Genomic DNA, 13,204 nt, shown 5'->3' with positions numbered 1-13,204 from the left:
CGGCGGATGATACGCTTTATACAGAGGTTGGTGGGGTGGTACGTGAGAACCAGTGGGGTTCTGTCTTGGTGGTGGTTGGAGGAGCGGGGCTCAAGGGCGGAGGAGCGGGAAGTGGAGGAGATGCGGTGGAGGGCATCGTCGATCACGTTTGGGGGGAATCTGCGGTCCTTGAAGAAGGAGGCCATCTGGGCTGTGCGGTGTTGGAACTGGTCCTCCTGGGAGCAGATGCGGCGGAGACAAAGGAATTGGGAATATGGGATGGAGTTTTTACAAGGGGCAGGGTGGAAGGAGGTGTAGTCCAGATAGCTGTGGGAGTCAGTCAGTTTTTAGTAGATGTCTGTGTTGAGTCGGTCGCCTTAGATAGAAATGGAAAGGTCTAGGAAGGGGAGGGAGGAGTCTGAGACAGTCCAGGTGAATTTGAGGTCGGGATGGAAGGTGTTAGTAAAGTTGATGAACTGTTCAACCTCCTCGTGGGAGCACGAGGCAGCGCCGATACAGTCATCGATGTAGCGGAGGAAAAGGTGGGGGTTGGTGCCAGTGTAGTTGCGGAAGATGGACTGTTCCACATATCCTACGAAGAGACAGGCATAGCTGGGGCCCATGCGGGTGCCCATGGCAACTCCTTTAGTTTGGAGGAAGTGGGAGGATTGAAAAGAGAAGTTATTCAGGGTGAGGACCAGTTCAGTCAGTCGAAGGAGGGTGTCAGTGGAAGGGTACTGGTTGGTGCGGCGGGAAAGGAAGAAGCCGAGGGTTTTGAGTCCTTCGTGATGTGGGATGGAGGTGTACAGGGACTGGATGTCCATCGTGAAAATAAGGCGTTGGGGACCGGGGAAGCAAAAATCCTGGAGGAGGTGGAGGGCGTGGGTGGTGTCCCGAACGTAGGTGGGGAGTTCTTGGACTAAAGGGGACAAAACCGTGTCAAGGTATGCGGAGATGAGTTCGGTGGGGCAGGAGCAGGCTGAGACAATGGGTCGGCCGGGGCATTCAGGTTTGTGGATTTTGGGCAGGAGGTAGAAACGGGCGGTGCGGGGTTGTGGGACTATGAGGTTGGAGGCGGTGGATGGGAGATCCCCTTAGGTGATGAGGTTATGGATGGTCTGGGAGATGATGGTTTGGTGGCGGGAGGAGATTGTTATATCTGGAATCCTGCTTTCTTCAGATCAATAAACTATGTCTTAGCTTCTAGCTTAGCATGCCTTAGCTGGGGGTTCAAAGGAGCATAGCCTGCTCTAAACCAGATGGGTTTTCACTGGAAATAGATTTTAATTTCTCACAATCAATCCTCAACAAGTAATATTTGGATAGTATTACACAGATCATCATTGCTTCTTAAATTTTGTCCATGAAAACAGATTGAAAAATATTTTTCACAGAATCCCTACAGTGTGGAAACAGGCCATTTGGCCCAACAAGTCCACACCAACTCACTGAAGAGTATCCCACCCAGACCCATTCCGTTACCTTATTATTCGACACTTCCCCCTGACTAACACATCTAGTTCATACATCCCTGAAGACTCATTTCAAAATTATGTTTAACGTGGACAATTCACCAAACCTGCATATCATTGGACTGTGGGAGGAAACCAGAGCACCCAAAGGAAACCCACACAGACACTTCGAGAACATGCAAACTCCACACAGACAATCCCGAGGCTAGAATCTGACTGGGGTCCCTGGCGCTGAGGCAGCAGTACTAACCACTGTGCCACTCTGCCAACCTCCCAAAATTTAATAAAAAAAGGTTTCTGTTCAAAACACTATTCACACCTTTATCAAACTAGTCTTGGTCCTTTGGAGCGCAATCCTTTTCTGAAACTTTTGCCACATGTTCTTTCCCTCCCTAATCCACATGTCAATTTCTGATGTGAACCGAGTTCTTACAAATATGGGCAGTGGATGGGATGCAAGTTGTTAGGGGTCACGAATTGGAGAGTCAATTCCCATTCATAAAATCAGAGTACAAAACTGATGCTAGTTTGGCAGAGTGTAAAAGATGGTGTAAAACATTCAGTTTTACATAGGATTACGAGACTGCAGGAGCTCAGTCAGAATGTCCAGTAGAATTTTTTTTATTATAACTAATACGAGTAAAAAAATTTTAATCTCCGCTTCATTAATCACCACTGTTAACAGGAAAGGGAAACACCTAAGATAATTCACATCAGGTAGTGACCAATGCTTCCTCTAAGATGTGCAACAACTGGGAAGCTCACCCTTCAGCTGGTGTGGAGATACATGGCTTCTCCTTCCATGCTGCTACACATGGATCTCAGAGATTTGCACAGCAATAAGAAAAATTACACGAAACATTGTTAGTGAGCCCAGTCCAGATATGTCCCAAGCTAGGGGTAGTTTTATTTTACTTATTTCAAAATTAAACTTTGCTGAACAAGTCCTCAACCCAGAAACGTCCATCCAATCAAACGCTCTTTAACCTTCAAGGAGCAAGTTCACACCTTAACTTGTGTTCAAACAAGACTGTCGAAATAACGAGACAGGAGTTCAGGCATCTTATTGCCTTTCTACTGCTAAATGTTACGAAAGGCAATGCGCTTGGCTAAATTCTCCGAGCCAAATTTCTGGATTAACCTCTCCTGCACCTGTGCATCGACATTCTCCAGGTCAATGTCATCTTGACGGGTCCAGATAGGATAACCATCTGGCCGGTGACCAGTCTCCATATAGTGCATGGCTGCTGTCAACTCTCCATTGTTCTTCAGTAACAACTGTGTGGCTCCACGGACGTCCAGGTGATGGGTTTGTATCAACATGTTGACAGCTTGAATTGCACATTCTATTTCATCCTGAGAGGCTGTAGACAAAGAGGACACCTCGTCTACTGGTGTCTGAGAGTCTATTTCTGGATGCTTATTGTCCATGATGAACTCTGCCAAAGTTCCTTTCCGTTTAGGATGATGCTCAACAGGGCTGACCTGTGGAAGCCCGTCACTCTCAATCTCCTGTTTTTGAGGGACCTTTTCCATTTCACCACCAATTTCTACCAGCATTTCTGGAGTGTCATCATCAACCTAGAATGAGGATCAAAACCATTTCAAAACATTGGTTTGAAGTTAGCAACCGGATATGGTTTAAACAGCTCATTTGTAGAAGATATAAGAATATTCAACTCATTTTAAGATACTCCTGAATGAGCAAATTGTTTGCTCAATTCCTCATCATCTATTAAGCACAAATATGTGATGTCAGACTGATTATTCAGCTAATGGGTACAGTTGTAACATTTCTTGAAGCCTTATACTACTTGTGAAGAAGCAGCGCACATGATCAGCATTACATTACCATCACTGCACTATGGCTATAGTATTTGCTATTTCACAGTTGAGTCATTAAGTTTACAGCAAATGCCAACACTTAACAAGACTTTCAATATCATGAGATCATCATCACCATTGAATAACCCAAGATATTCACCACCCACATATAAAAAGATGTTAGTGTCTCTTTATGGGTGAAAATTCTATAAACTTTAGGAGGCATATGGGCTAAGTGCTGGCAAATGGGATTAGATTAGGTTCAGATATCTGGTCGACATGGACGAGTTGAACCGAAGGGTTCGTTTCCGTGCTGTACATCTCTACGACTCTAACATTGTGGCTGTTCAAGCTACACAGTGTTGAATGGCTTAAGATGACTCCACACCATCTTCTCAAGATAACTAAAACCAGCTAATACCTAGACCTGCCAATATTGGCCTGGGTGTCTTCAATTGGGTCAAGTTTAAATAATTTGCGAAGCCTTTTCACTGCAGCAATCATAGATTGCAAGATACAATGACTACACCTTGGATAACAATCAATAAATCTCAAGTGGTCACAGTAAAAGCAAAAGTTGAGGGTCTAGCTACTCAAAAGTTTCATCCAGTTGTCATATTGGTCATAAAATTCTCCGTAATCAAATGAGAACATGGCGTGGTCAATAATATTCCTCGTTTTAACATCAGCAAAAATAGATTAGCTGGTACTCAACCCACTATTATTCGTGGAATTTTTTTTGTATAATATGACAAGTTCATTGGGGATGAAAGTGGATACAGATTAAAAAGGTCTTAATTATTTTATTCCAGCACAAGCAAATACTTCAAAGACATTCAATGTCTTTTACCACATTTTCCCTTAACTCGTTAAGTCATAGATAAGGTAAACCTTGTATCTCTATTTTAAACAAACACAAAGACTGAGCTTTGACAGCCTTCTGGGGTACTGAACTCCAAAGATTCATCACAGTCTGAGTGTAAATCAAAACTTTCCTCATCTTGGTCCTAAATGACATCCACTTATTTGTAAATTATGCCCCCTAGTGCTAGACTTTCCAGCCAAGGGAAACAGATTGCTACATGTACAATACTTATTCCTTTAGATATTTCACGGTTTCAATGAAATCATTTCTCATTCTTTGAAACTCTAGAGAATACAGGCCCAATCTACCCAATCTCTCTTTAGAGGACAGTCCCACATCCTGGGAACAAGACATTTATTGCATCCTCTCTAATTATGGCATTTCTTAATGATTTGCATTGAAAGGGAGTAGAAACACTCCTTTTCACCTTTTACTTTCTATTGCTGTCAAAGCTGTGGACTAATACACTTGTATCAAATCACTAGAGTGACCTCAGCATTCTATGCAGTCAGTGAACATTTGGATGATAGCTGTACTAATAACAGCACATGAACTTGCTGAGCTATGGATAGAGTGAAACGAAAAGGATCTTGGCAGATCTTTAGGAATTTATTTCCAAAGTGAACTTATTTTAACCTGACATTTCTCTCTCAAGAGCTATCAGGTCTCCTTCTTGCCCTTGATTAAAGGTTTATAAAATTATGAAAGGCACAGACAGGATTGACTGTCAGAATTATTTTCCCAGTGTTGAAATGTCTAATACTAGAGGGCATGCATTTAAAGGTAACAGGGGGAGAAAAGTTCAAAGGAGATGTGAGGGGCAGGTTTTAAAACACAGGGTGAAGGTCCCTGGTATATGCTGCCGGAATTGTGGTGAAGGCAGATATGATAGGGGCTTTTAGATAAGCAAGGAATGGAGATATGGACCATAAACAGGCAGAAGGGATTAGTTTAATTTGGCATCACATCCAGCACAAGATCTTGGGCCAAACCCTCTCTTCCTGCACTGTGCCAAGGGCTTATGCTCGAAACGTCGAAGTCTCTATTCCTGAGATGCTGCCTGGCCTGCTGTGCTTTGACCAGCAACACATTTTCAGCTATGTTCTTTTAAATGCTGGTCTTGCCAGCAGTATCCATGAGCAAACAAAGAAAATTCAAAATAACAACCATGACCCAGCCACAACAAAACAACAAAGTAACATAGTAACAAGCACACAATTTTTAAACTTTATGCATTATGAAAATCTACTTTGGAAGTAATATGTAAAAATATTATTTTATGTACTCATACAAAGCTGTCCATATTCCATGACAAAAGCCATCCTGCATCTCATGGCTCTCCATCTTCAAAAAAAAAACAGAAATAATGTCTGGAGCTGGCCAGTAGTTTCGCTGGCACTGAGATTCTGCTTCATAGTGCTGTTTGATGCACTTGGCAGATTCTCAAGAGTGGACCAAGTTGGATTTTGTTCTGCTTTCGGAACAGGAAATACCTTGACTATTTTCCTCACCTACCAAGTAGCTGAATAGCAAGTCAGCTAAGGGCGAGAGGGAGGCTTCACTGGAGATGTGTAGTTTTTCTACCCTCAACCCCTCCGCCACCACCACCACCACCACTACTATCTACTCATACTGGAAACCAAATCTGCTGAGAAGTATTGCAATAATTAAGGAGATTACCATCTGCTTACTCTTCTTGACTCAATAAGTTAGCGCTGCTTTGGGAATGAGAAAAGAAATATGGCTAGGCTGCCATATTGTCAGGAATTTCAAGCAGATTGCAAAACATATATAAAAACCTAAATTAGGAAAAATAATCCAGAATGACCATAAACAAAACCAAAATGCTAAGCAATTCAGTAGGTCTGGCAGCATCAGAGAGAAAAAAAAACAGTTTATGTTTCAAAGTCAGTCCAAAAGGGTCACGGAATTCAAAACATGAACTCGGTTTTTCTCTAACCAGACCAAACCTGCTGAGTTTTTCCAGCACTTTGTTTATATTTCAGATTTCCAGCATCCAGTTTTCTTAAAAGCAGAATTACCAGACTGCCTACCTCAAATTCACGGATAGCAACGTGAAATATGTTGCAGCATTCCTCATCTGAATTTGCATTAGGTCGTTGTTCAGCTGATGTTGTTGCTTGTTCGATAGACTTCAATTCAATCTGGTGATTTTCAGGATTCCTTTTACCTGTCAGGTAATGAAAGACTTCTGGTCATTTTGAAAAGCAGCAATTAAATAAACCAATTCAGACTGACAGTCAGAAAGATCACCCTACATTTTCTGCTTCCAGATTTCAGACTGAATGTGAAGTGATTGTAAGTAAATGAGAAAGAACTCACTTGCATAGGAGGTCACTAAACTGCACAATACTCAATTAATTCTTCAAAATACAAAGACTACAAAAGATTCATTTCCCTAGAAAGGAAATTTGAGCATCAGATGGATTTTCATGACAATCACTGATAGTTTCATGGTCAACATAAATCAGAATGCAAAGCTAGTTTCTGTTATCAAGTTTATATTGTTAGTTGCCACTGTGGGATTTGAATCCATATATCCAGAGTATCAACTGATCAGTTGATTACAGGAGACTACACTCTCTGCCCAACTTCCAAATATTTGTTATGCAAGGTTTGTAGCTCAGGTTGAGGTTTAGGGTGTAGGTTTGTTCGCTGAGCTGTAGGTTTGATATCCAACGAAACCACATTGAAGGACGACAATCTCAAGGAAGAAACACAACAAACGATCAGACAGACAGTTGCACCTACTCTCAAAAGAGAGAAGGAAACAAACTGAACACACAAGAAAAGAAAGCCCTAGAAAACCTCAAAAAAGACAAAAACATCGTTATATTACCTGCAGACAAAGGTTGGCTCACAATTATCCTGAACAGAAGGGACTACATCGGAAGCCAATGCACTACTTGCAGATACCAACAGGTGGCGCTAGACCCGACCCCACAATTAGGAAACAAAATCACATGTCTCCTAAGAAATTTACACAATTCTGGATAACTAAACAAGATGGAATTCCAGAAAATGAAACCCGATGGGACGAACACCCCATGACTCTATGGACTACCAAAAATCCATAAACCAGGAGCCCCCCCTCAGACCTATAGTCTCGCTACCCGGCACACCAACTTACAGACTGGCCAAAGAACTACACGCAAGACTGAAGTACCTAGTAGAAGAGTCACAGCACTCCACCTAGGAATTCCTAAAAAAAATCAAAAACACCAAAATAGAGGAAGACGAAACAATGATTTCATTCGACGTAACAGCACTGTTCACCTCCATCAACATCGAACTGGCAAAGGATACACTTACCACACTTTTAGAAGAGACCATCACACACGCACCAACCACCATCAATCACATTACCAACGAAAACATCATGAAGCTAGTGGACCTGTGCCTCACCACCCATTCACCTTCAACAACATAATCTACAAACAGACCAATGGCACACCCATGGGATCTCCAATATCAGGATTCATAGCAGAAGCGGTAATGCAAAGACTAGAACAAACAGCCCTACCAATCATCAAACCAAAAATCTGGGTCCACTACGTAGATGACACTTTTGTTATCACAAAATGAAACAAGATAGAAGAGACATTTAACATCATCAACAACACCCTCACAGGCATAAAGTTCACCAAGGAGGACAAAACTGACAACAAACCCGCATTCCTGGACGTCACAGTCGAAAGAAAGGACAACTGAGAACTACAAACCTGCGTATACAGAAAACTGACAAACACTGACCAAGTACTTAACTACACCAGCAACCATCCCAACACACACAAACAAAGCTGTATCAGAACACTATTCCAACGAGCCATCACACACTGCAGCACAGAAAAACTTCGGAAAACAGAGGAGAACCACCTATACAACGTACTCAAGAAGAACGGATACTCAAAGAATACAGTGCGCAGATTCCTCAGGAACAAACCACGACAAGCAGACCAAACACAGCCAGAAACCCTAACCACCTTACCATACATCAAAGAAGTTTCAGAAATGACAGCCAGACTACTAAGACCCTCGGAATCCTAGTAGCACACAAACCCACCAACACTCTCAAACAAAAACTATCAAAAAGACCCAGTACAACCCATGGACAAAATCAATGTCATCAACAAAATTCCATGCAAGGACTGCCACAAACACTACGTAGGACAAACAGGAAGAAAGTTAGCCACCAGGATACACGAACACCAGCTAGCCACAAAAAGACATGACCCTCTCTCCCTCGTAGCCTTACACACAGATGAAAAAAACCACCATTTCGACTGGGACAAGCTAAGCAAAGACATGCCAGAGAATTCCTCGAGGCCTGGTACTCCAACCACTATGCCATACACAAACACAGATCTAGATACCATCTATCAACCCCTCAGAAAATGAACAGGAAATGACATCACCACAAACCCCAGGAACCCCATCCAGGAGAAAGATATAAATAGAAAGCAGGAGACAACAGCTTTGCTTCGCTTGGAGGTTGCCACTGATGTTGTTACCTAGCCAGGTAATGAAACGTCTGGATATCAAACATACAGCTCAGCGAGCAAACCTATACTTGTTATGGTTAGAGGTAGGAGGCAGGAACAGAAGGAAGGAATGCAAACTATATTCTGTTCCCCAAGAACACTTCATTTACATATTACCAGTGGCAGAGCAACTCAGGAACAGAGACTGCAGCAAAATCTACCTGCACATCTGGTCATGATTGAAGTCATTGAAGGGGGTCCCTACACATCTTTTCAAGTACAGATGGGTAGCAAATGCTGGCCTTACCAATGATGCTCATTTCTCATGACAGAATTAAAAATTAAAGGCAGGTTTACCATAGCATTGGACAAATGAATACAAAATGAGACAGATGAAACTAGAGTGAAATTTCAGGATCTTGAATCCCAAAGCAACAGCGGACAAACCCCCCCCACCTCCTCCTCAGGCAAAAGTAAGGACTGCAGATGCTGGAAGTCAGAGTCTAGATTAGAGTGGTGCTGGAAAAGCACAGCAGATCAGGCAGCATCCGAAGTTCAGGAAAATCGATGTTTCGGGCAAAAGCCCCCCACTTTCTTATCCTAATGTTTTCTTTTCCTCCTGTGGCTCATAGGGCTGTTGCAGATTGAAGCCCAAAATTAAGTCATCGTCTTTTTTTAGATTAGACTTACAGTGTGGAAACAGGCCCTTCGGCCCAACAAGTCCACACCGACCCGTCTTCTTAGCAGGTTGAAGGGTTACAGAAAGCAGGCAAGAAAATGCAGCTGAGGCTGAGATGAAGTCATGATTATATCAACCGTGACAGTATGAGTTGTCTACTCCTGCTCCTACTACTTTATGTTCTAATGAATAGTGGAGAAAATATTTGGGGGGCACGGATCTGAAAATATGCAAACGAGGTGCCCCAACTACCAATCATATCACTGAGACAAACGGAGAAAATGCTGGAGAAACTGTGCAGATCTGGCAGCATCTGTGAAGAGAGAAACAGTTAACATTTCAAGTCTGATATAACTTTAGACTCGATCTCTACAGTCCAGAAAAGGCCATTCTGCCCATTGAGCCTGCACAACCCTCAAAGTGCATCCCACTCAGATCCATTCCCCCCTCCTCACCCCGTAACTCGGCTTTTACCTAGCCTGAACTCCTGGAGACTACAGGGCAATTTAGCACAGCCAATCCACCTAACATGCACATATTTAGTCTTCTCCATAACCAAGTTACCATTGTGATATCATTGAACCTACCACCCAGTAATGAGATCGACAGGGCGCTGGACATCTTCTATTAAAAAGAAGATCAACAGCTATGGTGACCGGGTAGGAAAATGATTTTAGGTACAAAATCAGACCATGAGGATCTGAACGACCTAACTCAGTCCAGCTCTCAAGTATCATCAGAAAGCGGACGTGCGCATGCGCGGGGGGGCGCTGCCGGGCTTGCACATGCGCACACGGCCCAAATGCCCTAGCGCATGCTCAGTTGGGTGCATCCTAACGGTCGCCGGAGGGGCCTCACCTTCTCCCTGAGCACCCACGGCCCCGGGAGCTGTCCGAATGGTGATCGCCGGTCGCTTTCTCTTAGCGCTGTCGGGCTGTTCCCGGCCGCGGAGGCAGCCCAGGTAGCGGCTCTTCATGGACTGCCAGGAATGGGCGGTCACGTTGTTTCGCTCCATCTCCATCCAGAGCGTATTGCCGGTGACGGAGCCGTCGCCATGACAGCGCACGTACGACAAGATGGCGGCGTCCTCCTCCTCGGTGTACGTCAACCTGCCGCGGCCCAGCGATGTCACCACCTTCGGGGAGGTTCCGTACTCCTCCAGCGTCAGCTGCTTGTCCTGCTCCACGCAGTCCAGCACGTAGCGGGCGCTGATGTAGCCTCTCGGCGTCGGCCCCTCGGCCGCCAACTCGGTCAGGAGGATGGCGTCCGGCTCCCGGAGCCGGCACATCACCCCACCGCCGTGGATAATCAGCGGCGACAGCGAGGCCTTAGTGGGCCCCGGCGGCAGATAGAATCGCAGCGGGACGCCACGGTCGTCGAGGAAGAGAGTCCGAGAGTGCGTCAGGGCCGCGGCGGCCCATTCCCCGCCGCCAGCCATCAGGAACGGGCTCGGACACCGGCTCGTACGGTTGGCCAATCACCGGGCACAGGATCGCCGTCTTATTGGACAAACGCCCCACAGTAACAGGAGAGCCAGTTACTGATTGGACTGTGTGAGGAGGCCGCCTTCCGTTGGCCTGCGCTTACCACTCGGTGGCGGGAACGAGTCCAGTCGGCCCGTCAGACCTGCTTTCCCCCACAACACAATCACGTGGCTGTCTCAAATTTACGTTCTTGCTTATCTTCCATGCTCTTTCACTTCTTTGTCAATCAAAAGTCTATCTCCTACAAACTTTAAAATGTTCAAGAGCCCAGTCTCCACTCATCTCTGGACGAAGAGAGTTCCATAGACTCTCAGAAAAAAAATCAAATCTGCGTCTTAAATGGGAGACCTCTTCTTATTGAATTGTGCACCCTAGTTATGGTGTCTCCCACAAGGAGATTTAGATCTATTGTCACATGTATATAAAAAAATGCAGTGAAAAGAGTTTCTACACAAAGTGTTGGCAGCCTCTAGCACTATGTTGAAATACACATACAAGGTTTCACTGCAATAGAGTTTATCTCTCTCCCTTCTTGTTCCTCCTCAGCTACTCCTGTAGTGCTGCTTGACGTCAGTCAGAGTCTCAGAAATGGGCTCCCTGGGTCTCTGTGATGGTTTGTGGGGTCTCAGTTAAAAGCCTCCGCCACTGCCCAGCCACATCCAAGCTGTAATGGGTCTGGGGATGCATGGGTTCTGTACCTCTGGTTCCCCATCCAATGCTCCTCCAGGCAATGGTGCCAGATATCAGTGATTGGAGTCCTTCCCCAGTTCCTTTTACTACTGCTGCTTTAGGTGCTCAGGCCTTGGCTGAAGTTTGAGTTCAGCCTGAGAGTCAAGGTTGGGGAAGAGGGCCGCGAGATCCCAAGCGAGGTGGAGCTGTCCTGCTGTTGCTGCGGCCGGAGGCAGCCTCGTTCACCTGTCACTCTCCAGGCCATCCTCTCAGTATTCGGCCTGTCAATTCCCCTAAGCATTGTATAAGACTCAATATTATTTTTTCATGCTTCTAAATTCTATTTGATAGAGGCCCAAACTATCTGTGGGGCTACCCTTAGTCCATAAATTAGTCAAGTGAAGTGCTTTGAGTTCCATTATACCAGAATGCAATTGTTATCAGTTATTCAGACCATTTAACAGGTCTGGATTGAGGTAGTCTGGAGATGTGTCATAATTTGTTTGACTGCTTGACTTCAAAAAAAAATCTAGATCGAGCATTTCAATACCTGAAAAGGCCAAGTGTTTGAAACCCCTGAAGTTTGTGTAAACAGTGTGAAATTGAAAGCAGAGGTCAGATAGCCAACCTGTCAATCAATCAGGCGTCTGAGTGTTTCAACAGTCTAAGAATTGTCTGGACTCTATCAAGAATACATAATTTACGTCTTTCCCCTGTTTACTCCCATGTTACTTTCCCTTGTTGGAAAGCCATTCCCCATCACTGGTTTTTGGCTTCCAGCTTTTGAAATAAACCCACATCAAAAGCCTTTCAGATAAATCCTATCTAAGGGGAAAAATGTTTTCTTCAAATCCCATCAAACCTTCCTGCTCTTTCCCTTAAGATCTGCCCCTGGTTATCAACTGTACTAAGGGGAAACATTTCTCCCTCTCTCGCCTGTTTCTGAGTTGGGGGTGCCAGCATTGGACTAGGGTGGGCAAAGTTAAAAATCGCACGACACCAGGTTATAGTCCAACAGGTTTATTTGGAAGCACTAGCTTTCAGAGTGCTGCTTCTTCATCAGGTGGTTATCTTGGTATGGTCTTTTAGGAAGTGGTGATTTTCTCCTTTCTCCCAGCAGGTGACAGTGACTGTCTAGTGTTTGTAGTATATTTTTCTGTTAAAGCCGCAACTTAAAATGTTTGAACAGATTTGCCTGTGTGACGGTCTGGGATTTCACAAACCGAATATGGAATTTTATTTTCCCTGCAGTTCTGTTTGAGACAAAAAAACGTCAAGGTTGCTATCAGAGGTCTATAGGAAGTTGGTGCTCTGGTTTCCTCCCACAGTCCAAAGATGTGCAAGTCAGGTGAATTGGCCATGCTAAATTGCCCCTGCTGTTAGGTGCATGAGTCAGAGGGAAATAGGTCTGGGTGGGTTACTCTTCGAAGGGTCACTGTGGACTAGTTGGGCCGAAGGGCCTTTCTCCACACTGTAGGGAATCTAATCTAATCTTAGTTAAAAATCATACAACACCAGGTTATAGTCCAACAGGTTTAATTGGAAGCACACTAGCTTTCGGTGCGACGCTCCTTCATCAGGTGATTGTGGAGGGCTCGATCATAACACAGAATTTATAGCAAAAATTTACAGTGTGATATAACTGAAATTATACATTGAAAAATTGATTGTCTGTTAAGCCTTTCATCTGTTAGAATACAGTGATAGTTTCACTTCTTTCATGTGTAAAT

At 44.4% G+C, this 13,204-nt stretch overlaps 1 protein-coding gene across 1 annotated transcript; it reads right to left on the bottom strand.

The window, feature by feature from the left end:
- Positions 1 to 2,312: 2,312 nt before the first annotated feature.
- terf2ip (telomeric repeat binding factor 2, interacting protein) lies at positions 2,313 to 10,805 on the bottom strand. Its single transcript, XM_060835779.1, has 3 exons — positions 10,180 to 10,805; positions 6,195 to 6,331; positions 2,313 to 3,032 (listed from the first exon to the last, which is right to left on the bottom strand). The coding sequence occupies exons 1-3, from the start codon at positions 10,757 to 10,759 to the stop codon at positions 2,532 to 2,534; spliced, it is 1,218 nt and encodes a 405-aa protein (XP_060691762.1). The 5' UTR covers positions 10,760 to 10,805; the 3' UTR covers positions 2,313 to 2,531.
- Between the last annotated feature and the right edge of the window lie 2,399 nt (positions 10,806 to 13,204).

Source organism: Hemiscyllium ocellatum, chromosome 14 (assembly GCF_020745735.1).
Source record: "Hemiscyllium ocellatum isolate sHemOce1 chromosome 14, sHemOce1.pat.X.cur, whole genome shotgun sequence".
Classification (NCBI taxonomy): Eukaryota; Metazoa; Chordata; class Chondrichthyes; order Orectolobiformes; family Hemiscylliidae; genus Hemiscyllium; species Hemiscyllium ocellatum.
This window is presented reverse-complemented; position numbering and strand designations above follow the sequence as displayed.